Consider the following 24,542-nt stretch of genomic DNA (forward strand, 5'->3'; position numbering starts at 1 on the left):
TGACAATCAACCACTTTTTAAGTGAAAATTGGACGTCGGGCTAATTTCGTGATAAAATTAATTAAAGCTCTTATTTTTATCTACAATTTGTTTCTGCGTATATGCACTTATACATATTGATAAAAAAAATAATGATATTTATAAGAGATTTTTTTTTCTTCCTGTCACCCGATAAATAGTGTTGACAGGAGTCTGGAGTCAAGTATCTTCGGCCAAGCGAGACACTGTCACTGACATCTTCGAATGTACGAGCGAGAGTTCCGTCAAAAGAGGCAGATACAGGAAGAGGAGGCTGGAGTGAAGTGAGAACACAAATGAACAGAGATGGAACTACGAAAAACCGACGAGCCCCGGTGAACACTTGGGCTCCACAACGTTCCCGACAGTCTCACGTCGAGTTCCGCCGGCGCATCTTTTCGGGGATCCTCTCGATCGTTTCTGAAAAATCATCATTTTCACGGTTTATGAATGAAATGAAACTGACCAATCAGTATTTTTAATTTAACGTTCAATTATTTATTGGCCTCATCGATGACATGGGCCCCCGTGACGAGTGATAAATCAGTGAATTGTGATTGTTTAATCGTTGTCAACTGGATTAATAAAATATCGAGAGAGAAAATGTGGGTGATGATATAAGACTTGCAATTGAAATTGTTACATCTCCTTGATCTGACGATAATCTTCGCCCTTTGCGTTATCACTGGGTTAAATTAGAAACTGTCTCATTATCGCGAGTCGCGGTGGTAATGTTTAAGGTCTTGTCTTTGTTCGGGTTTTACTCAGTCCGGGGATTATTGTTATTGAATCGACAATTTCATTGGTAATTCAGCGAGTGCTGATTGTGCAGTTGATTGACGCTTGCGGAAGGATAAACAATATATTTATTTATTATTTTATAACGGAATTTCGAGCTACGATCGACTGTCGCTCGAACCTTGCGCTGGGTATAAATACAATTTTTCATATATTTATCTTGATTATCAATAAAATTAAATAATGGCCCGCTGAGGAGACTTCGCGGGTTCAAAATGTTTGAAATCACTTCCGTTTCGTTTTTTTATTTTTTATTTTTATTAATATTGCTGGGACGACCGGCGGGGCTGAGGGAGTGGAATCCTCTGATGAATTAAGGGAATTTACCGAGTCAACCTATTTGTTAAATGATAAAAATTTTTATTGATGCCAGTGTTTGCTCTTGAGATAGTGCATGGGTTTTACGTATCTTTTGTAATATTATTCTGGAACACTTCCGGATCCGCTGACACGACGTGGATAGCGGGTTATCAGTGCTTTATTCCCTGCAGTTGAAATTAATTCAGTTCTTCCTCGCGGACGGAGAAGTCAAGAAAATTCTTAGAGGATTTTTCAACAATCTCAATGATAAATAATAGTAGAGGGAAAAACTTTAAAAAATGTCCCTCAACATTTTTTTTATACGAAAATTCACACGCGGGAATTTTCAAATGTTTTACCTTCTCCTCCTCCCGCGAGAAACCAAAAAGGGCGGGAAACATTCGATAAATTTTCGCTCAATAATTTTGCAGGATTAAGCAACAATTCGCTTTTTTTATTAGACAAATGCAATGACTTTTGACTAGAAAAATTTGACGATTTTCTGTGTAGAAAAATCGAAGGTTTTTTTTTATTGAGAAAATCTAAGAATTTTTTTCGATTAACAGCTGTTAATTAAGTATTGACCTTCCCCTGTAATAATTACCTCCATATTACCCAGAACGCAGACATTCCGATGCTGAGGTGCCGCTGTCGATTGACGAATCGGCGATCGATAGCTCGATGATAGATATCAAGTAATCGTTGACAAAAAAATTTTAAATATGAGACTCGCAATTTGTCTCGTTTTGCTTGTGTCATCGACTCATCAGGACTCGTTCCGTGATCGGCAGTACCATCGACCATCGCGTCCAACCACCCCAAGGGCCATCGAGACCAACCAGACGGTCGCACCTATTGGGTAAGTACAAACGATTTTTATTCATCCGCGGAAATTGAACGCATTTATCGGATTTTTGGAGGGGCCGAGGGATCGCACGTCGATTCGACGTCAAAAATAATCGGGTTATCTCGGCAGGATGTTGAGTGTGACAATCGTATCGTAGATCGAAGCGTTGAATTCGCGTTATTATCCGATACCAATAATAATTCAGACAGCGGCGCACCTCTTCGCGCCAACACACTGGTCATCTCTTTTATATTCTTTCTTCTCTCTTCTCTTTGTCTCTCCCCTGTCACTGAGATATATCATCTGTGCAATGTATCATGAACTTCCTCCTGGTAATTCGTGCAACGTTTTGATGGTTTACTAACAATCGATTGTGTAGCCACGTGCCAGTTGAAACGTATCCACTTTTATATCGAGCATTGTTTCTAGAATGGAACGAGAAAAATCTGAATTATTTCAAATTTTTGACGAGATTTCTCCCCGAATTAATCTGTGGAGAGAAAAATTCTTTGAAAATTACGGACCTCTCCTGTAATCTCCCAATTAAAATAGTATTCATTAAAAATTATGGAACAGTGATTACACAATTTTTTAGTGAATTTACAGGAAAAATTCAAAAAGTTCCAGAAAAAATATGGGACGTTCACAAAAAAAAACGTAACTATCCCCTAATTTCCCCTAAATACCACTATTTCCCCACACAGACCTCCTCCTCCCCTTCCCCCTCATAAAAAAGCCCCCCCCAAGTACCAAATCCCTGAAAAAAAAAAATCACCTTCAATCCCCGATATGACATATGAAAAACCTGTCGTCAATTCAGGTATTCACCAGTTGACTTGTCCCTTGTAATTATCATTATTTGTCCATGAATAAGTATCCACTTATTATAATCGGGACAGCCATGGGTATGGCAATTTTTCCTCCCCGTTATGGTGAGTAGTCCTGGAAAATTGCCCAGTCTTCCTCGATGAAAGCAAAATGAAATAAAATAAAATACAAATGAGTGACGAGCGTTGATAAAGAAAACCACTGATCTTGTTTCTAAAACATCTTGCGTATGTGCACACATTCACGCCCAATTAACTCTCACATTCTCCATCACCACTGGGCTCCCACTTTATTTACATCAATGTAAACTCAATGGTGAGGGGGGGAGGGGGGGGGGATTAAAAAAAAAATTCACACAACACGCACGCGGCTAAATTCCAGTGGTTAAAAATACACGCGGAACAAAAAATCCGGATTTTTTCATTTCCACTAAATGAAGCAATCACTTTATCATGTGGCGAGGGGTAGAGGTGGGGAGGTAGGAGGGGGAGGTGGTCACTGGGGGGAATAAAATCGTGGGGAATGAATTTTTAAGATATCCTTTTTATGATTCCACTCTGTAGTAATCGTGTCATAGAGACATATTTTATCGCAAAGACGAGAGTCGAGAATCTCTTATCTCACGGATTGCACGTAACTATGAGTGAATTATGTGAATGGATGGTGATGGCGTCAATTTTTGCTGATGGAATGCATGAGCCGGTGGCACTTGACATTTTTAATGTGTGCGATTAGTTTGCGCAATAAATCCCGCTCTGTGACCCTCAAACACTTGAAGTGAAGAATATCTTGGGATTTTTTTTTTTGATTTTATAAATCATGTGACATATGTAATAATTTTGAATAAAAATCAGTGGGAAATTATTCTGGACATGATACATTCATTATTTTTTTTATCTGTTGGTAATTTACTTCGTGAGGTCATTGATTTGCCGGGGAAATTGATGGGAATTTAATTTTGGGGAGGGGGAGGGGGAGGGAGGGAGGGGCCTCTCCGGATTTTTGAGGTCTTAGAGATGAGGGTCTGAAGAGAGACACCAGGATGAGAGGTCCTGATGAATTTAGATTAATATATGGAGTGAAAATTTGGGTAAAAATGGGACCTCGAGAGGGCGAAACGTGGGAGGAAATGACAATCGAACTTTTTAGGTCAGAATTAAATTTGGGAGGGAAATTTTTGGGATAAAAAATATCTTCGTCCCTTGATTCGCCCTCTGGAAGTCTAATTGTGATTTAAAATATTTTTTCGTGTACCTGACATCGATATCCATGAAGATCCTGCCTTTCATCGAATGTGCCCTGTCATTCTGTCACCACAGGGTGCCCCTATCGATAACAATTCAATATATCGCCTGCTCATACTGAGAACTCACTCATCCAGCAGCAATTGTCCTCGATTTATCGATCAAAGCCACGAGCCGAGGAAGAGTCAAAGGGTTCGTAATGTCCGAAGGGCTTTTTCACGGCGGCGATTGTGATCCTCGAGATCACAATCCGAAGGGAGGAATGGAGCGGAAAATTCCTCGATGAGTTGATGATCCTCGGGATCAGGGGATTTTAACTACAATGGGGATCATTTGGGGATCAATTTCATACGATAAAACCATCAATTTGTTGTCCATTTATTATTAAAAAAGTTGTCTCCCTTCGATAACTCGAAATTATTCAATTAGTCTTCTTCTGATTTAATTAATTATTCGCGTCGCACAGTCGTTTCTGGAGTAAAGAGCCAACATGACTTTGGTATCCGATAGGAAAGTCCAATTAGATAATTATTCACGCTAATTATTATTGAATCAGGTCAGATGACGAAGTCGTTGGCAATAGCGGAAGAGCAATGAAGACCGACTATTATCCACGCCTTGTCCAGATGCAGTTGGACAGATGTCTGCTGTCATGAACCTAATATTTTCCCATTGGAGCAAATCAATTCGACTGCAACAACCGAATTAAACAAAACTCTTCATTAACCGATCGCACGCGCCCGTAGAAAATAAATTAAACAAAAATTACCAGAAAGAGAAGAAAATTTATTTCCCCTGCAATTTTTACCGAATACTTCTCGGTGTTAGGGGAATTTACCGCACCAGGGGTCGTCGGAAATATTCCACACCCTCTTCTCGCGATAATACGGAGTACAAGGGCACCGATTATTGTATTCACGGTCACTTAAACCCTTTTTTCTTATATTTTCTGTCGCACGTTCTGGCGCGTGGGCTGTTATTTGCGAGTGCTGTCAAAATTACTACCTCCAGCACTCGATCATGAGAATCCCATAATGATCCAATCCACCACGACCTCCCCCCTCCCCCTCTGTTATCTGATGACTCAATTCGTATGCCATAAACGGGGAATAATATTTTAAAAAATTGTGAAAAAATTAATTTAAAGATTAAGCGAATGAAAAATAAAAATCTTCAGGGTCTTCAGGAAAGAAAAATTCTCTTGAAATTTCCCGTTAGAATTCTCATTGCTTTTTAAAATTCATGTCCCATAAATTGATAATAAAATATTCAGACAATGAAGAGAAAGAAAACATGTAGACAATTGTTATTTTATGTGTCTATGTATGAAGGAAATTACTGCTGATAATAAATTATTAATTTGCTTGCGAATGGTTTTTCTGATTTTTCTATTCATTTCCATTTTTTACGTCACATTTTTTTAGCTCAATAATTCAGGCGATTGTTTAACTCCCGGAAAATTTCCAGTTACATTTTATACATTATTTGTTGTAGAATTGGAGATAAATTTTGATATCGTGTGCAGCTCCAGTTTCTTCAGACATTTAACTCTTTTTTATCACTCAATATTTACATACACGACAATTTAAAAACCGCGAATGCCCAATAAAACTCGAACTGTTGTTTAACCCTCGATAATGAATTTCGTTGAAAAAAAAAAAATGACCAAAGGAGGTCTCGTCGTCAAGTCATCCAAGACGTTGGTGACCGAGGACTGTGAGAACGCGTTTACTCCCTAATCGTTAAGTGCCCGTAATTAAATGCCACGATAGCCCAGTTCGTTGAGTGTCCGATCAATTAAAGCCATCGAATTCTCAAAAGATAAAATAAGAGACAGTGGCATGATCCCCTGAAATTCCGTATTTCTCCTCTGAACGAAAATAAAAAAAAAAGTCCAGAAAAGTTGATTAAAAAATAATAATTTATCCCACAAATGTCCAATATCCATTAAACCCCCGCGTTATAAACGAATAAATAACATTAGGGAATAATTAATTGGCACTAAAACCCAGGCAAGAGGGTGGATATAATCTCAGGAATCCTGAACGACGATAATCAATGATGATTCGTTGGGGTTTGTCCTATTCCCAGTGCTTCTATTGCGCAATAATTACGTTTGATTAGGTTTTAAGCGCCATAACGATTGACTGAGAAGATCAGACGGAATTTTAAAGGCCATTGTTTGCCACTGAAATTGCCCAATCACATCTCGTAATCACACCCGTGGGCTTTTTAATATCAGCCATTAGGATCCGTATTACCCTAGATTACCCTACATGGTTGAGTTGCATGGCGTTTATCACATCAGCAAAGTCATTGTCTGATATTAGATATGCTCTATTTTTGATCTGTTGCATTATAAGTGATGGAACAATTCCATCAAAAAATAGTCTCAAGGGAATTTAATGGGGAATAAAGACTCCCACGTGTGAACAGAAAATTTCTATAGAATTTTTTATCGGACTCACGGGTATCCACATTAATTTTATACTCGTCCTTTAATGCTTTACAATGGCATAAAGTGTTCGATAAAAATTGTCCATTAAACTTGTTTTTCATGAAAATTCTATAGAATTTTGCTATAGGCCTCACACTTATATAGATTGATTTAATCATTATCCTTTAATGTTGTAAAATGATGTAAAATTGTCTATAAAAATTGTCCCAGCTCTCGACACACATGAACCCACATTTTTACATAAAAACTGTGAGAAAGTTCTATAGAACACGCCATGTGATTGTTTGAAACGTGACCACGCGTACCTACATAAGATATACGCACTAAGATATAAAAAAATCTAAAACCGCAACGCGTTTTATAAGTCAGCAATAAACCACGGCGCCAAGATACGTAAGTGGAAGTACTTAAAAGTGGCCTAGCAGCTGACGTTAATTATGGTGAACGATGTGAATGCCCCCCTTGTACTGAGGTGGTGCACATTGCTCGGTTGCTATTTCTTTTTGCCCCATCAATGACCAGATCATCACCCGCACGACAGTCTAGTAAATAGACTCCGAAGAATCATCTCATGATTTCAGTTGAATTTCTGGGTCGATCTCCCTGACTTGACTGGATTTATCAATTTTTTCAAAATCATTATTTCATTATTTTCAGGCCGAACGTCTGCCGAATGAGGGACAGGAGGAGTTACTGTTGTTTTGGGTGGACCAAACAATCGGATACTGATCTCTGTCTTGTTCGTAAGTGGAAACTGCTTAATGATTTGCTGGAAAAATCTCCCAAATTACAAAAAAATAGAAAAGACAATTATTTGGAAATCACCGCATGTCGATGAATTTTTTTTTTGCCAAATGACAGTCAAAATAATTTTTTTATTCTCTTCACTCCCAGCAATTTGCCGAAATGGTTGTGGTACAGGTCGATGTATCCGACCGAACATATGTCGCTGCGAGGGAGGGTCCCTGTCAATGGCCTGTCAATCCACACAAATATCTCCGACACGAGGTAATGTCAAAATAAATTTTCAAAAAACATTACAAAAAATTGAGAAAATTCGCGTCGAATAAAAAATGGTCAAATGGTGAATCTCTGCTGTCCTCTTGTCCTGCTGGTGAAGTCGTTCTCCAGAAAGCAACAGCTAAATAAACTTCAAGTAAAAAGACCCCAGACAGCGGGCACTGATGCCCATACGCGGTTGTAATGACCCTCACTCGGGGAATGAATCATCCTGGAGATAAATTTATGCTGACCCGAAGGGGTTTACAGTTTTCAATAATTCCCTCCTCTTTTTTCCCAATCATTTAGTCAATGAACCTCATAGAGAGCCATCAACTAGTCGTCCTGGTGGCTCTGGGAGCTGCAGGGCACAGTGCATCAACGGAAACTGTGTCAACGGTAGATGCCAGTGCAGACCAGGATATCAGGGTGAATTTTGCAATGAACGTAAGTCGTCCAGGTCTTCTACTGGAGATAAGGCCCCATACAGGTGAAATACCTGGAATTTTCCATCAAACGGGGGTGATGTTGATACCTGTCCTGCCAGGTTCCACCATCTTGCCTCCATTTGATAGATTTTCCCCAGGACTTCCTCAGGCCAAATTAAAATGTTTTCTCGAATATTCCTACGTGAAGACCAGGACATTCTCACTCCCGAGGGGTTCCATAATTTTCCAGCAATTTGTCGCGAGCCGTGTTTGAACCAGGGAAGATGCATTGGTCCTGACAGATGTGCCTGCGTCTACGGCTACACCGGACGGAAATGCGAGACGGATTACAGGACAGGTCCCTGTTACACTAAAGTCAAGAATGGCCAATGTCTTGTTCATCTCCAGGGGGTTGTCTGTACGAGACAGATGTGCTGTGCCACTGTCGGCAAGGGCTGGGGCCATCCCTGTGAACGATGTCCAGCGAGACTCGATTGTGACATTGGACACATTAAGACAAAACAGGGAGAATGCGTTGGTCTGTATTTTTATTTATTTAAAAACTTCCATAAAAAATAGTTTCCATGACGTCAGATTTTTTTCACTGGCACTTAATGATGTGGGGGAGGGGTGGAAGGGCGAGTCGCATTTTTCATTAAATTTTTATCACAAGGAAAAATCAAATCCGCTGAGAATTTGACGATTGACAAGGATTCGCCAGGAATTTTTTTCAAGGGATTGAACTGTAGAATTTTTCATTGGTAATTTTTTAATTGTGTTTGCTAATTAATTGTGTTTAGACATAAATGAATGCGAGGCGATCCCTGGCCTCTGCGAGGGGGGTAAATGCCTCAACACCCCAGGATCGTTCCAGTGCGAATGCCCGGAAGGACAGGCGAGGGATATGGAGACGAACGAGTGTCGGGATAAGGACGAGTGTCAAGAGGAAGGTGTCTGTGATGATGGCAAATGTATAAATACACTCGGGGGATTCTACTGTGTCTGCAACCCGGGATTTATCCAGAGTCAGGATCGAAAGTTCTGCATTGGTAATTTATTTACTCACGTCGACTCAATTTGCCACCAAAATTCACTTCTCATCACTATTATAATAACAATATATTATGTAATTATGTAATTATGTACCTGAAGACTCATTACAAATGATAAAATCACTATTATAATTTTCCCACAGTAAACTACTTCTCCCATTACATAATTAATAATATATAATACATTTGATTCAATTTTTCACGGGGTGGGTTTTACCCTCCACTGACATTCTGTCCTCTCCCATTCAGATGGAAGACAGGGGTTGTGCTACACAGCTGTCAATAGAAATGGCGAATGCAAAAATCGGCTGGCGGTGAGGCTCAGCAAGAAGGACTGCTGCTGTGGTAAAAACATGGGAAGGGGATGGGGTGACGAGTGCTACATCTGCCCGAATCCTGGGAGTGGTAAATTACCCCCTCATTTATTCTCTCCAGACGATAAAAATTAAAACCCAATGACACTTGATGCCTTCACGATCTTCCTTTCAGATGACTACTACAAAATTTGCTCCGAAGCCCAGCACATCGCCATCAACGAGTGTGTCCTCCGTCCGGACATCTGCGGTGGTGGCAAGTGCATCGACACCGACGACGGCTACGAGTGCGAGTGCTTCCCAGGGTATGTCAAGAACTCAGGGAGGTGCGATGACGTCGACGAGTGTCATCAGGGGTACTGCCAGGGTGGAACGTGTCAGAATCTTCCTGGGAGTTTTCTCTGTCATTGTCCACCTGGATTTGTGGTGTCCGGGGAGGGGAAGTACTGCAGTGGTGAGTGCAAAAATAGGGGAAATTTTTTCTTGAAGAGGAGGCTGAGGCCACGAAACAATCAGAACCTCGTGGGGGATATCATGTCCGTCATGGTTTCGGTCGTTTAATTTTGAGAGAATTTTTTTCTTCTGTTTCGTTCCTTGAAATTGAAGTCCTGGAAATTTCTGCAGATCACGACGAGTGCCAGGATACGGGAATGTGCACAAATGGCCACTGCACAAACATGAATGGTTCATTTCGGTGTCAGTGCAACGACGGTTACATCCTCTCACCTTCTAAAAACACATGTACTGGTGAGTCTTTACAAATACATATCATCCAATCTAAATTTTCTCCCTCATATACCTTTCACCAGGCTGTGGATTTACCTCAGCGCGTGTATCCACACTGGATAATTTACAAGTCGACAGTTTATCACTCGGCAATAGACTTGGCGTGGTATCGAGAGCATTAAGAGGATAACAAGCGGGTGTTGACCACGAATGCGGAAGGCCCCGAGGCTACCGAGTACACTGATGATACCCTGTTCAATATTTTTAACGTATTCCCTACTTCTAGCTATTAAATAGTTGGGAAAAAAGTCCCAGGGGATTGATCGATCAATTCTGCATGTTTGTAGAGTGTTGAAGGGGAAAATGTCTTGCTGTGGGCAGACAATAAATCCAATGTCAAAGTGCATGACAATAAATTAGAAAATTCAGACGATAAATTAGAAATTCAGGATTTTGCAGAGGGGGCACCTGCAATTGCAAATATAAAAATTTAAATTCTCTCTCGATCCTGAAGCAAAAATAATGATTTTCCTAAAAAATCATCTCGATGTACCAAAACGTTTAAATCTCCTCCAAATTTCCTTCCAGACATTAACGAGTGTTCCGAGAACCCCCGAATCTGCTTGAACGGCCGATGCGAGAACACCCCTGGCTCCTACCACTGCGTCTGTCAATCAGGCTTCACTCCCTCCGACGACAACACCTTCTGCGTGGACATGGACGAGTGTTCCACCACAGGAATGTGCAATAACGGTAGATGCGTCAACATGGAGGGCTCATTCAAATGTGTCTGCGACTCTGGTTTCCGTTTGGGCCCCGACCAAAGCCACTGCATCGACATCGACGAGTGTCTGAGCAGCCCCTGTCAGAATGGCCGGTGCAAGAACACCCCCGGTAACTTCAAATGCGAGTGTAACCTGGGCTTCGACCTCGGCCCGGACGGTCGCTCCTGCCTAGACACCCGACGTGACTTGTGCTACTCGCAGTACCGAGACGGCCAGTGCTCCAATCCAACGTCAACAGCAGTGACCAAATCCAGCTGCTGCTGCTGCACGATAATCCTGGGCCAGCCACTGGGCTGGGGCAGCAGCTGCCAGCGCTGTCCCACCCCGAACAGTCCCGAATTTGAGGCCCTCTGCCCTCACGGCGCCGGAATGACCTACAACGGCGATGACATCAACGAGTGCGCCCAGAATCCCAACATCTGCGTGAACGGTGGCTGTGAAAATCTCATGGGTACCTACCGCTGCATCTGCGACAGTGGCTATGAGCTGGACGCAACTGGCAAGACCTGCAGCGACATCAACGAGTGCGAGCTGGAAATGTCCCTGTGCAGCGGTGGCCAATGTAGAAATACCCCTGGTAGCTTTCAATGTGTCTGCCCAACGGGAACAAGATTCAACAGCGCCAATCAGATGTGTGAGGACATAGACGAGTGCGACGAGCTCGGTGCAGACGTCTGCATCAACGGCATCTGCATCAACACCAAAGGTTCGTACCAGTGCGAGTGCTCCAACGGTTACATCCTGGATAACACTGGCCACATCTGCATGGATAACCGACGAGGCACCTGCTGGACGAAGATCATCGAGGGCAGATGTGAGAATAACTTCCCCAGGTTGGCCCTGAAATCGGAGTGCTGTTGCTCGGTTGGAGTCGCCTGGGGTAGCCCCTGCGAGAGCTGCGACTACTCCCTCTGCGAGTGCTCCAAAGGATACGCTAAAGTCGATGGAAAAGCTTGTGCTGACATCAATGAGTGTGAACTTAATACTGGCATCTGCAAGGGGGGAGGAACCTGTGTGAACACCGATGGATCTTACAGATGTGAATGCCCCCCTGGGCTCACCCTGGATGCCACTCACACGACCTGCATCGACACCAGACAGGAGACGTGCTACATGGAATATCGTCATGGTCAGTGCACCAGCTCCATCGAAGGTAGATTCTCCAAGAGCATCTGCTGTTGCTCAGTGGGGAGGGCCTGGGGCGGTGACAAGTGCGAACTGTGCCCGAAAACTGGCACCCAGATGCACTCGGAGTTGTGCCCCAAGGGGGATGGCTTCACTGATAAAGTTGATATCAATGAGTGCATCGAGTTCCCGGGGATGTGCCTCAATGGGAGGTGCAAGAACACAGTGGGAAGCTACAGCTGTCGATGTAATCAAGGGTATGCTCTTGATGAGAATGAGATCAAGTGTAATGATATTGATGAGTGCGAGATAATGCGAGGTGTCTGTGGAAATGGAACTTGTGTGAATACTCCTGGTACCTTTCAGTGTGAATGCGATGAGGGATACAGAGGATCCGACATCATGAAGGTGTGCATGGACATCAATGAGTGTGAGGAGACACCGGGATTGTGCCGGGGGGGCACCTGCAGGAACGTCGAGGGGGGCTACAAGTGCCTCTGCCCACCAGGTCACGAGCTCAGTCCTGATAAGCTGTCCTGCAAGGACATCGACGAGTGCTCGAGGACCAGCGGCATCTGCTCCAACGGCGTCTGCGAGAACATGATGGGGACATACCAGTGCATCTGCGACGATGGCTTCCGGCAAACGGGCCTCAAGTCCCATTGCGAGGACATCAATGAGTGTGCGGTTAACAATGGTGGCTGCGAGGATATCTGCACCAACACTCCTGGTAGCTTCATGTGCTCCTGCGGGCCTGGACTGGCCCTCAACCTGGACGGAAAAACCTGCTCCGACATCGACGAGTGCAAGGACAACCCGAGAATATGTAATGGGGGTAAATGCACTAATTTAGCTGGAAGTTACTCCTGTCACTGCATCGCTGGTCTTCTACCCGGAGCAGATGGAACTTCCTGCATTGACATCGACGAGTGTGTGACACAGCCCAGGATCTGCGGGTATGGAGAGTGCAGGAACACCATTGGATCCTTTGATTGCCGGTGTGAGGAGGGATACTCTGTGAAACCGGACTCTGGGCCTGACTGCACTGACGACGATGAGTGTCTCCTCAATGATCACTCCTGCAGTGAATTCGCCGCGTGTCAAAATACCCCGGGGTCTTACCAATGCACATGTCACGATGGATTCACGGGGAATGGGATCGAGTGCAGGGACATCAACGAGTGCCTTGTCAACAATGGTGGATGCGACATGAATGCCCAGTGCATCAACACCGAGGGCTCCTTCAAGTGCGTCTGCGACGCTGGATTCAGGGGTGATGGGTACAGCTGCCGGGATATTGACGAGTGCACCGATGATCCCACGTTGTGTGAGAATGGACACTGTTTCAATTATCCCGGGTCCTTCAGGTGTGAGTGCGAAATGGGATTCAAACATCCTGATGAGAATAACGAGCAGGCTTGCATTGATATCAATGAGTGCGATATGTTCCGGAATCTTTGTGTTTACGGAAAGTGCGAGAATATCTTCGGGATGTTCAGGTGTGAGTGTGATGATGGTTATAAATTAGATGGGTCTTGGGGGAACTGCACCGATATTGATGAATGTGAGAGTCCACAGGCATGCCAGTACGGAAGGTGTGTCAACACCCAGGGAACATACAGATGTGAATGCCCAATAAATCATGATCTCGTTGAAGCTGGAAACGCCTGTGTCGGTAAGTAAACTCCGAGGTATTCTTCATGTTCATTACCTAGCTGACGAGCGATATAATTGCAGACCGTCGTGAGTCCTTATGCTTCACCGGTGAGGAGCACGGCACGCGTCGTCCCCAATGTGTCTTCGACATGTCGTCGGCGGTGACGAAAGCCACCTGTTGCTGTAGCATCGGTAACGCTTGGGGGACACGTTGTGAGCAGTGCCCGGAAGTGGGTACCAGAGAATTCGAGGAACTCTGCCCAGGTGGTCCTGGCTACCGTCCCAACCGAGTGACAGTCATCCTGGAAGACATCAACGAGTGCGAGGAGCATGAGAATCTGTGCCAGAACGGCCACTGCACCAACACCTTCGGCAGTTTCATGTGCTCCTGCAACGAGGGCTTCATCCTCGACGGGACTAAGACCAGCTGCATCGACATCGACGAGTGCTCCCTTCATCCCCAGATCTGTGGTGTCGGTTACTGCATAAATGATCAAGGGAAGTACCATTGCGAGTGCCCGGAGGGCTACATGTCGATGCCAGGGGGTAAAGAGTGCGTTGACATGCGAAAGGAACTCTGTTACATGAAATATGAGGATGGCCAGTGCAGCCACTCGATGGTCCATCCACAAACGAAAATGCTGTGCTGCTGTTCGATGGGAGCTGCCTGGGGTCAGCCATGTGAGAGATGTCCAGGTGAGAGAACTCGAGAGCACGAGATACTTTGTGGTATGGTACCGGGACAAATAATGAATCCCATCACCAATCACACGGAGGAGATCGACGAGTGCTCACTGATGCCTACCATGTGCACCCACGGCAGGTGCATCAACACTCCTGGTAGCTTCGAGTGTCAGTGTGACGTAGGTTACATTTACGACGAGGACTCCCACCAGTGCATTGACGAGAACGAGTGCCAGCAGACGCCGAATCCATGTGCTGGTAATGCTCAGTGCATCAACCTTCAGGGTACCTTCGAATGCAGATGTCCAGCTGGTTATAAACTGGGTATAAGTCAGCGGAGCTGTGTGGACATCGACGAGTGCTTCGAGAGACCTGGAATCTGTGCCAACGGTATCTGCAACAATCTCCAAGGAAGTTTCCAATGCGTCTGCCATTTGGGCTTCGCCCTGACTCGAGACCGAGACTCGTGCGTTGATATCGACGAGTGCCAACGGAATCTCAACATCTGCAACAACGGCACCTGCATCAACACCCTGGGATCCTACAAGTGTCAGTGCTACGAAGGCTTCAAGCTCAGCCCCAACAACGACTGCGCGGACATCGACGAGTGCAGGGTAATGCCGTTCTTGTGTAGAAATGGAAGGTGTAAGAACTTGATCGGATCCTTCGTCTGCGAGTGCGCTGATGGATACATCCTAGCGCAGGACGGACAACACTGCCGGGACATTGATGAGTGCGTGGAGATCCCGGGGCTCTGTCCGTACCCTGGTAAATGCCAGAACCTCATGGGCTCGTACATCTGCAGCTGTCCACCCGGGTATGAACTTGACAGTACTAAAAAACGATGTATCGATGTTGATGAGTGCATCGAGACCCGAAACATCTGTGAGAATGGCAAGTGCATCAATACCGAGGGCGGCGTCATCTGCGAGTGCCCAGAAGGCTTCAAACTCAGTGACAAATGGAACTCGATGACGTGTGTGGATGTCAGGGAGGAGCAGTGCTATGATAAATTCAGGAGGGGTCAGTGTACAGCCCCCAGGATGGGGGGCATGACGAAGAAGCACTGCTGCTGTACGATGGGCAAAGCCTGGGGGAGGAACTGTGAGATGTGCCCCAGGGAAGGTACAGAAGATTTCAAGAGCCTGTGCCCGGAAGGCCCAGGGAGAGACGACACTGGTGTTGATCTGAATGAGTGTCTGTTCATGCAGGACGTCTGTCACGGTGGCGACTGCATCAACACAGATGGATCCTTCAGGTGCGAGTGTCCATCTGGCTATACCTTGGACGAGACTGGAAGGAGATGTGTAGACCATAACGAGTGCATTCACAATCAGAACATCTGTGGAAATGGAACATGCTCCAACGTCGAGGGTGGGTTTGAATGCTCCTGTGGCAATGGCTTCGCCCCGGGGGCCAATCAGGTCTGTGAGGATGTCAACGAATGTTTGGAGATGGGAAATCAATGTGCCTTCAGGTGTCACAATGCGCTTGGGTCCTTCAGGTGCATCTGTCCATACGGATATGTCCTAGCTGCTGATGGACGACACTGTATCGACGTGGACGAGTGCTCCACACCTGCGAATAACTGCAAGTTTCAATGCAAGAATCTCATCGGCAGCTTCATGTGCATCTGTCCACCTGGATATCAGCAGATCGGTATGACTGACGAGTGTAAAGACGTTGATGAGTGCTCAGTTAATTCTGGACTGTGTAGGAATGGACAGTGTGTCAATCTCGAAGGAAGTTATCAGTGCAGGTGTTACGATGGCTTTGAACAGAGCTACGATGGAAAGTCCTGTATTGACAGAAGGGTTGGGTACTGCTTCCTGAGGACAATAGGTGGTAGATGTACAGCGAGAACGTCTGAGTTGAGAACTGTCACCAAAGCTGACTGCTGCTGCACCATGGGCGCTGCATGGGGCACTCACTGCGAGCTCTGTCCTTCCAGGGATTCCGATAATTATAACGAGCTGTGTTTGGACAAAGGGTTCTCCCTGGATGGACAGGACATTGATGAGTGTCGAGCTATTCCAGATTTATGTCGGGATGGAATGTGCATCAATACGTTGGGATCATTCAGGTGCATTTGTAACAAGGGATATCGTGCCGACAAGACTGGGACGCAGTGTCTTGATGTCAATGAGTGCGAGTTAATACCGAGTCCCTGCAAATTCAGCTGCCAAAATACAGAGGGAAGCTTTACGTGCTCCTGCCCTGTCGGCTTCATCCTGAATTCTGATGGAGTTGGCTGCAGGGATCTTGATGAATGCGCTACGGGAAATCACTTGTGCCAGCAGAAGTGCATCAATACGGAGGGGAGTTACACCTGTGCTTGCAGGGATGGGTACACTCAGCATGGAGATGCTTGTCACGGTTGTTATACAATTAATAATTTATCAATAAAATATCGTAAAGTTGAAATTTTATGTTCATGAAGCAGGTTTTCTGGAATTCTTCGAATTCATTGCGTGTCCAGGTCTCATCAGAACGATAAAAATTCATGAGAACGAGCTGTAATCATCATCTGTTGCAGATATCAATGAATGTGAACAACATGGAACGTGCCCCAAACCTGGAACATGCATCAACACCCTCGGGAGCTTCAGGTGTATCTGCCCAAGAGGTTTCAAACTCGATCACACTGGAAAATTCTGTACTGATAATAACGAATGCAGTGACGACGGATCGTGTGAGCACGGATGTCAGGTATTTCTTTTCCGTCCAGGAGCTGTCATTGTCAGGACAATATCATTCAGAATTATTTTTTGTGCTTCGTAGAATTTCATGGGAACTTATCGCTGCGGATGTCCGGAAGGATTCGTCCAGCATCTCTACTACAATCAGTGCATCGATGAGAACGAGTGTCTCAGTTCGCCCTGCGGGGAGACCAACTGCATCAACACTTTGGGGAGCTACAAATGCGGATGTCCAGATGGACATCAGTTTGATAACAATCGCCAGAATTGTGTTCAGGTATTGGTGGAATTTCTGTTGGGAGTTTAGAGGAACCTCCAGGGGTTTGAAAGTAGATTAAAAAATATTTCTGATGTTGAAGGTGAGTCCTGGGTGCATGGGAAGTCCGTGTGCTTTTGGCTGCATGTCAACCGGCTCCAACGGGTTCCTATGTGGGTGTCCAAACGGATATCAACGAATTGGACAGGTGAGGAATTAGTTATAATTTTTCAAAGGTTTCATGGATCGCTAGTGTTAGCTTGGAATAATTTCCCTGGGTTGGATCTAGGGGCACTGCCTGTCGACGATAACTCCGATGGCTCAGGGAGGCTTCAGGGAGGACATAGGGAACGTTCCCACTTTCGTCATAAATCCGGATCCTTATCACATCCCCCCGGCGGATGACAAAATCATCTCCACGGAGGGATGCTTCTCCTGCAAGGTTGGTAGTTGGTATCAGTAGAAAATGTTGAACACCTGTTCGATGTCCAGTGGGGGACGATAATTTCGTTTTTGTGATCCAGATCAATGGAAAGGAGAGACACAGGAGAGGGACGAAAATTCGTCACGGTAATCACACCCTCGGTCTGAGACATCTCTCACCGAGGAATAGAAAATTGGGACAGTTGTCTAAGAAATCTATAACTCGAAAGGCCAGAAGGCATCATCATGGAGAAGAGTACGTGATGAAGGTCAATCTTAGGCAAACGAAACATAAAATGAGGATAATCAAGTTACAGCCAGCGCTCAAGGTAACTGAACTGTATTTTTTCCAAAATGTTCAATTAAAAGTTATAAAAGTATTTTTTTAATGAAAATTCCCAAAAAATTGATTTATAAATTTTGTCTCCTCAAGGACGAAAAAATGGAGTACACAATAGTAAAAGGTAACAAAGCAAACCACTTCGAGGTGGCTGTGGACAATGGAGGAATTTGGGCTCTTCACTTCAGGCACCAATTGAAGAAAATCGGGGAATTCAAGGTCGTCATCCACGGAAAGCCCGTCAACGGTATAACAGCTGCGAACGAAATTTGGGAGAAACCCCTGACATTCAGAGTGCACATAATCGTGACAGGGTAGAAGCATTTGTTGAAAAGTCGAAACACTATTTTCCAAACTCCACTAAAAAATACAAATAGAGTTGCAGCATTGACCGTTGGAATATACTCAGAACCCGAGGATGTGCTGCGAGAATTTTCCACTGCCAGAATATATATCGTATTTGTTTAGCTAGAACCGAAACGCTTGTCAAGTATTCAATGCGAAAATATGTTCGATGAAATTTGTGTTCAGACTATAATTGTCTCGTAAAAACTATTTAAAAAACGAATTATAACGCGTAAGAAGAGAACTGGAGGTGAGAGCGAAGGAGGCAGAGATTAACTGGTTTAACTAGGGGCCAAAGTGTTCACCGAGTTGTTTCAACTCCCAATGATATTCCAACTTCATTTATGTATTTTTATACCAAACTGCGATCTATTAATCACGAAGTTGTCGATACTGGGAGAGTTATGCACGTGTTCCCTTCGATATATTTTTTTCATAGTTTTTTTTCTCTCATTAGTGTACAAATAAGCCAATTGAAAGATTATATATGTAGAATTTTAATTTTTATCCATTAGATCAATTGAGAATACATGTTATTTATACCAGAAAACAATATGTGTCTTTCATTTTTTCACTTATTTTTTACGTCGAATTTTAACCCCATCGTGTGGTGATATTCACCTCCAGCGTTGAGTATATTTGTTGGGAAGTGATTAAAATTCACGGGGTCAGGGTAATTTCGGGGGGAGAAGGAAAATCCTGCGTGTCTTTTGTACACAACGCCACTCTTAGCGGAGATACCCCCGTCTACTCGGGAATCGCTATTCCTGGTTTTCCCGCAGGGACTCTCACCCCTGTCCCAAAAATATAAATCTTCCCTGGGATAGGGAAAATCATTCGCTGTGTAAAAATGAACACCGGCTTGATTGGAGTTCACCTCTAGTGATCTGCCAGACTCGGGATGCAGAATTCTGGAGAAATTGAGGGAAATTATCTTTCTCTGATGTTTCCAACTGACGTACGAATAATTTAAACATATAAATTCGTAGTCAATGGCGATCTCTAGAGATCTCGAGATCAATTTACGAAATTTTCTGGAGCCACAAAATTTTCCAGAATTTTTTTTGACAGAAATGGGAGGGAGAAATCACATTTTCAGGTATCGAAAATTTACCTGGCGTGAAATCTGTAGCATAAAATACTGGGAGCATTGACACATAAAAAATGATCGTATCCGCCTCCGGGAATACTCTCCAGCCTCTTCAGGTTCAGTTCTGTAGGATTCCGTAGATCAAATCGAGTTTTGCGGACGGAACGAATGGCTCCACTGGGTAATTTCGTTCTTACGTCGGAATGGAGGTATCTGTCAGCGTTAATGGAGACGACGTGTTTGTTCAGCTCTTCTGGACCCATACCCTAGTGATTGTCATAATTAAATCCACGATTTCATTCGACGAAAGCCAACAACTGGCAGAATGAGATCAGTCAATTTTATTTCGAGTGGAAAAACTAAGTGGAATTAACTAGAACTTCCCAGGGAATTCCCCGACCCAGATCTGGCCCATACCCCAGTGCGTGACACTCTGAAATTGAACTGTCTCATTCCCCCCCAACGAAAATTCTCCTCACATGTCCTGCGAGGTTGAACAAACAGAAGGAGGTGATGTCCACCGCTGTTGGTCTCGTGGCAGTCGCGGTGAAGTCAACCAGAAGCTCGTTGTCATCGCTCCAGGTGTACTTCACCTGACTCAACAGATCACCCGGGTGGATTTTGTGATTTTGACTCACGTGAGACATGACCTGTCATGCAGAGAAATCATGATTGTCAATGAAAAAATTACGAAGTTATTCTGACACTCGCCACTTGTTTTCCGAGAATGTAGCTCTCCCAGTTAACGTTGTCAAAGCCAGTGGCGTCGTGACTGAACCCCCGGACCTGGGGGTTTGATAAATTTGATTGAATGTCGGGGGACAGTCGTCTTGTTACACGACCCAGGGTCCTCCCTATATGGCGATTCTTCCAGTATCCTCAAAATTAATCGCAGTTTAGTTACAATTAATTTCCAAGTTTAAGTTTAATTTTCATGTCTTTGGATTCAATTTCAGGTGCGATGAATTCAGAGCAAATTACGACTATTGATTTCGATTTTCAATATTTAATTTAGACGGATAATCCGTATTTACCATCAATTTCATCGAACCCCAACACAACATCACCGAGAATGCCTCTGTTATCGGGCACTCGAATCGCCTGAATCCCCGCGCCCCAGGTAATTAGCGTCACCGATGCTTTCGTCTTATTAGTCAAGGTATATCTTATTAAATTAGTGAATTCCATTTGTTATAAAAAAATGGGAATTCTAGAGGGAAGGGTTTAGAACATCCTTAATTGTCCGTCCATTACCTCTTAACAATTTCGAAGTTTCTGCTGTCGTCGGTGATGATGGGAATCACCCCGAATCCGTCCTCCTCTATGATCGTCTGTTTCGTAGTCATCGTACTGTCGATTAAACTGAGAATTTATCGCGAAACTTCGCAAATTATCAGGCTTTAATTACTGAAAGACGGAACCGTTTCTACTGGAAATTATCGGAAAAATATGAAGGACGAAATTGTCCAAAGGCTCATTTCAGATCGATGGGGAACGCCGAGTTCTATAATTACAATTTTGAATAATTATTAATCAATTTTTAAGTCAAGTGATTCTGCCTTAAAATCCCTCTGTAAATTGCGATGTCAACAACATGAGTGAGCACATTTTCAAGAGCTGTTGCAGTTACTCGACCAATTAGCACTACTGAGATTACATAACTGCTGATTGCAATTGTTAATAGTTTCCGATGACTCAAAATAAGCTATAGTATCAGTTTTTTAGTAGATTATCAAAGTAATCTATCGTGCAGACCCGAGTCTGGTGATTCTATTTTCCTCAATTCGCGAGTGAATTATAGAATAAAACGGAGGATATAAAAGTCTAGCTGAAGACCTTAGATTTTCCAGTCCTATTTCAGACAGCCTGAGAGACACATAATCATGGTTAATCGTAACCCGGTCATTAAGCACACAAAGATCTTCATCAATAATGAATTTATTGACGCCGCAAGTGGGAAGACCTTCCCGAGTATCAATCCAACCACGGAGACTGTTGTTGGACGAGTTTCTGAGGGCGACAAGGTCAGAACATTTTTTTTTTCATCAAATCAAAACCAGAAATCCACCTCAAATTTTCCACTTGTTTCAATAAACTTTTCTCTCTTTCAAAAAATTAAAAAAACGTAAACGTGAACCGAGAAAATTTTTCAAAAAATATCTTTCAATCAAACCAAAGCAGATCACTTAATTAACTATCCAAAGTAATTTAATCCAATCAGCCAAAAAATACCACAAAAATCGGAAATTGTTTTTTCTTCTGGTTGAAGTAATTATCTTTCCTGCTATGGAAGTACTTATAATCTCGAATCCCACCGGTTATCCTCGAATATCAATCAGCGTAGCTTGCGCAATATGAAACCGTAACACTTATCATCATCAGGCTGATGTGAGCAAAGCAGTTGCAGCGGCGAAGAAGGCGTTCGAACGTGGATCGCCATGGCGGACCATGAGGCCAGCAGGTCGTGGTGTTCTCCTCCACAAGGTAAGTCCACTATTCAATCAGAGAGGCTGAAGCTCTAACAATCAGAAATGCGAGGTAGTTGGCGGATTTGATAGACCGCGATGCAGAAGAAATCGCGAGTATCCAGACACTGGAGAACGGCAAGCCCTGGAAGAGCGCTCTCGGTGAAGTTGGGATCACGTCAGCAATCCTGAGATACTACGCCGGTTGGGCTGACAAGATTCACGGTCAAACGTCGTCAACAGGTGACTAAAATATTTCCTATCTTCCCCAGCTCTCGAGATATCAATTAAAAACTGGTCAATAATCAGAAGTGACTCATCTCCTTTTACCCCTTCACTACTGACGTTGTTCTGTCCTTTCACGAAGACGATAACAACATGGTGATGACTAGAAGGGAACCAGTAGGCGTTGTTGGGCAGATAACACCCTGGAATGGGCCAATCGCCCTTCTCGCTTTCAAGTGGGGCCCAGCACTGGCAGCCGGTTGTACGATCGTTCTCAAACCGGCTGAACAGACACCACTTTGCACCCTCCACGTGGCAGCATTGACAAAGGAAGCTGGATTTCCACCTGGTGTCATCAACGTCGTTCCTGGGTATGGGCCGACTGCTGGAGCCGCCATCTCAGAGCATCCGGACATTATGAAAGTTGCTTTCACAGGGTCTGTTGAAGTGAGTGATCCTACCCACGAAGAAGTCGTAGAACAAACTGAGTTGACTCATCTCGACGTCGAGGTTTAATAATTGTCCTCGTTTCTTGTCTCAAAAGGTTGGGAAGAAGATCATGGTGGCGTCTGGTAACACAAACCTCAAACGCGTGACCCTGGAGCTCGGTGGAAAGAGTCCTCTCGTTGTCTTCGATGATGTCAATGGTAATTTACCTGTTTTATTCCGTCTCCAACCCCACAGCTGACGTTAACCCTTTATTCTCGTAGTTGATAAGGCTGTTAAAATTGCTCACGACGCCATCTTCGCGAACTCGGGTCAGATCTGCATCGCAGCATCACGAGTTTTCGTTCAATCGAAGATCTACGATGAATTTGTGAAGAAGTCCAAGGCATTGGCAGTCCAGAGGAAACTGGGGGATCCTTTTGATCCTGCCACTGAACAAGGGCCACAGGTCGACGATGAGATATTCGACAGGGTGATGAGCTATCTCAAAGCTGGGAAAGAGGATGGAGCCACTTTGGAAGTTGGTGGAGAGAGATTTGGGAAAGTTGGATACTATATTCAGGTACATTCACACCTTAAAGTGGCCAGATTGCCTTGAGATCATTCGTGATCCTCGGCCTTCGATTCCCCTCGTTCTGCTGACAACTTGGATTTTTTTCTCAGCCGACGATTTTCTCCAATGTCAAGGACAACATGAGAATCGCCCGAGAGGAGATATTCGGACCTGTACAGTCGATTTTCAAGTTTGATACTATGGAAGAAGTTATCAAACGAGCGAATGATACCACCTATGGTCTTGGTGCTGGAGTTATCACCAATGATATCAACAAGGCACTCATGTTCGCTCAGGCAGTTGAATCTGGAAATGTTTGGTACGTCCACGAGTCGTCGATTCAAATGATTCTGAATTAGGTGGATGAGCTCCACGTCGAGATCAAAATTCGACAAAAATTAATCGAGAATTTAGTCAGTTAATCTGAGACTTAATTGCCTAATTTAGTGGAGTAATTGTTTCAGGGTCAATCAGTACGACGCCATTTGCCCTCAAGCACCCTTCGGTGGATGGAAGCAGTCCGGAATTGGAAGGGAATTGTAAGTTCCTTTTAGTATGTGGTTCATTTCATTCAGGGCTTCACACGAGACGAGACGAGACCAGACGTCATTTTCTCGAGTCTCGTCTTCGTCTCGTCTCCAAAATTAATTGTCTTGATCTCATCTCGAAGAGTCGAGACAAGACGAGTCTCAATCTCGTCTCGAAAAGGCGAAACGAGACAAGTCTCGATCTCGTATGCAACTGCAATTCTATTTTTACGATCACCAGTGACTGGTGAGTCACCATCGCATAATCTTCGTGGAAAGAGTTTATGTTGACAATTGAATTCTATTTTTCCAGAGGTGAAGAGGCATTGGATAATTATCTAGAGACAAAATCAATCCACATAAGGCTGTCGTAATAATCGAACACAAGTCACACCCAGATTACCTCTATAAATAAACGCTGTGGAAAAATTTCCAACTACAACTGGATTAAAAATCGTTCAACAGGCCATATTCTGATGAAACATTTCGTTGCTTTGAATAATAAATGCAGTAATCAACAAGATAATTCCTTGTAAATGAGTGTTGTTATGTCTCTTAATAAACTAGTAATTTCCTGAGCAACTAATTCTCTTCTTTTGTTGCTTTTGTCGTTCCATTTGCTCCAATCACTTTAATTTGATGGGCCAAAATCTCGTAAAAATCGCCTCCACTTTTTTACAGAACAAATTTTTCCTCAACAATTATTTCCCTCGTTTGAATGATTCTACAATCAGACCCCCCAGGACCCCCTTGAGATCTTGACATGTTCTCATCTAATTTTTAATTGACATTCAGTAAATGGGCCTCACTGGAGCCTGTACTCATGAACAAAAATCGTGATCTCCAATTGATGAACAAAAAAAATCAGACAAAAACAGCAATAATTCTTCCCCCCAATGGAGAAAGCCGA

The 24,542-nt window shown here is 44.0% G+C and overlaps 3 protein-coding genes across 4 annotated transcripts; 2 read left to right on the forward strand and 1 right to left on the reverse strand.

The window, feature by feature from the left end:
• The first annotated feature begins 1,838 nt into the window (after positions 1–1,838).
• LOC135170899 (fibrillin-2-like) lies at positions 1,839–18,878 on the forward strand. Its single transcript, XM_064137068.1, has 17 exons — positions 1,839–1,975; positions 7,151–7,236; positions 7,388–7,501; positions 7,802–7,939; positions 8,171–8,458; positions 8,721–8,969; positions 9,222–9,377; positions 9,462–9,740; positions 9,911–10,033; positions 10,601–13,597; positions 13,660–16,638; positions 16,799–16,971; positions 17,044–17,238; positions 17,321–17,425; positions 17,507–17,659; positions 17,742–17,969; positions 18,074–18,878. The coding sequence occupies exons 1-17, from the start codon at positions 1,839–1,841 to the stop codon at positions 18,296–18,298; spliced, it is 8,625 nt and encodes a 2,874-aa protein (XP_063993138.1). The 3' UTR covers positions 18,299–18,878.
• Positions 9,682–21,078, reverse strand: LOC135170926 (galactose mutarotase-like). Of its 2 annotated transcripts, none has more exons than XM_064137125.1 (6): positions 20,670–21,078; positions 20,450–20,580; positions 20,127–20,293; positions 19,895–20,065; positions 19,440–19,681; positions 9,682–10,015 (listed from the first exon to the last, which is right to left on the reverse strand). In XM_064137125.1, the coding sequence occupies exons 1-6, from the start codon at positions 20,759–20,761 to the stop codon at positions 10,009–10,011; spliced, it is 810 nt and encodes a 269-aa protein (XP_063993195.1). In that variant the 5' UTR covers positions 20,762–21,078; the 3' UTR covers positions 9,682–10,008. The 2 variants fall into 2 exon arrangements, with proteins under 2 accessions (XP_063993195.1, XP_063993194.1); XM_064137124.1 differs by lacking the exon at positions 9,682–10,015 and adding an exon at positions 18,784–19,236.
• A 112-nt stretch (positions 21,079–21,190) lies between these two features.
• Positions 21,191–24,214, forward strand: LOC135170919 (aldehyde dehydrogenase, cytosolic 1-like). The gene is made up of 9 exons (XM_064137109.1): positions 21,191–21,439; positions 21,798–21,899; positions 21,958–22,123; positions 22,248–22,552; positions 22,650–22,752; positions 22,816–23,114; positions 23,216–23,424; positions 23,570–23,644; positions 23,946–24,214. Exons 1-9 carry the CDS (start codon positions 21,299–21,301, stop codon positions 24,004–24,006), a joined length of 1,461 nt encoding a protein of 486 aa, XP_063993179.1. The 5' UTR covers positions 21,191–21,298; the 3' UTR covers positions 24,007–24,214.
• The last annotated feature ends 328 nt before the right edge of the window (positions 24,215–24,542 follow it).

This window comes from Diachasmimorpha longicaudata, chromosome 18 (assembly GCF_034640455.1).
Source record: "Diachasmimorpha longicaudata isolate KC_UGA_2023 chromosome 18, iyDiaLong2, whole genome shotgun sequence".
Taxonomy (NCBI): domain Eukaryota; kingdom Metazoa; phylum Arthropoda; class Insecta; order Hymenoptera; family Braconidae; genus Diachasmimorpha; species Diachasmimorpha longicaudata.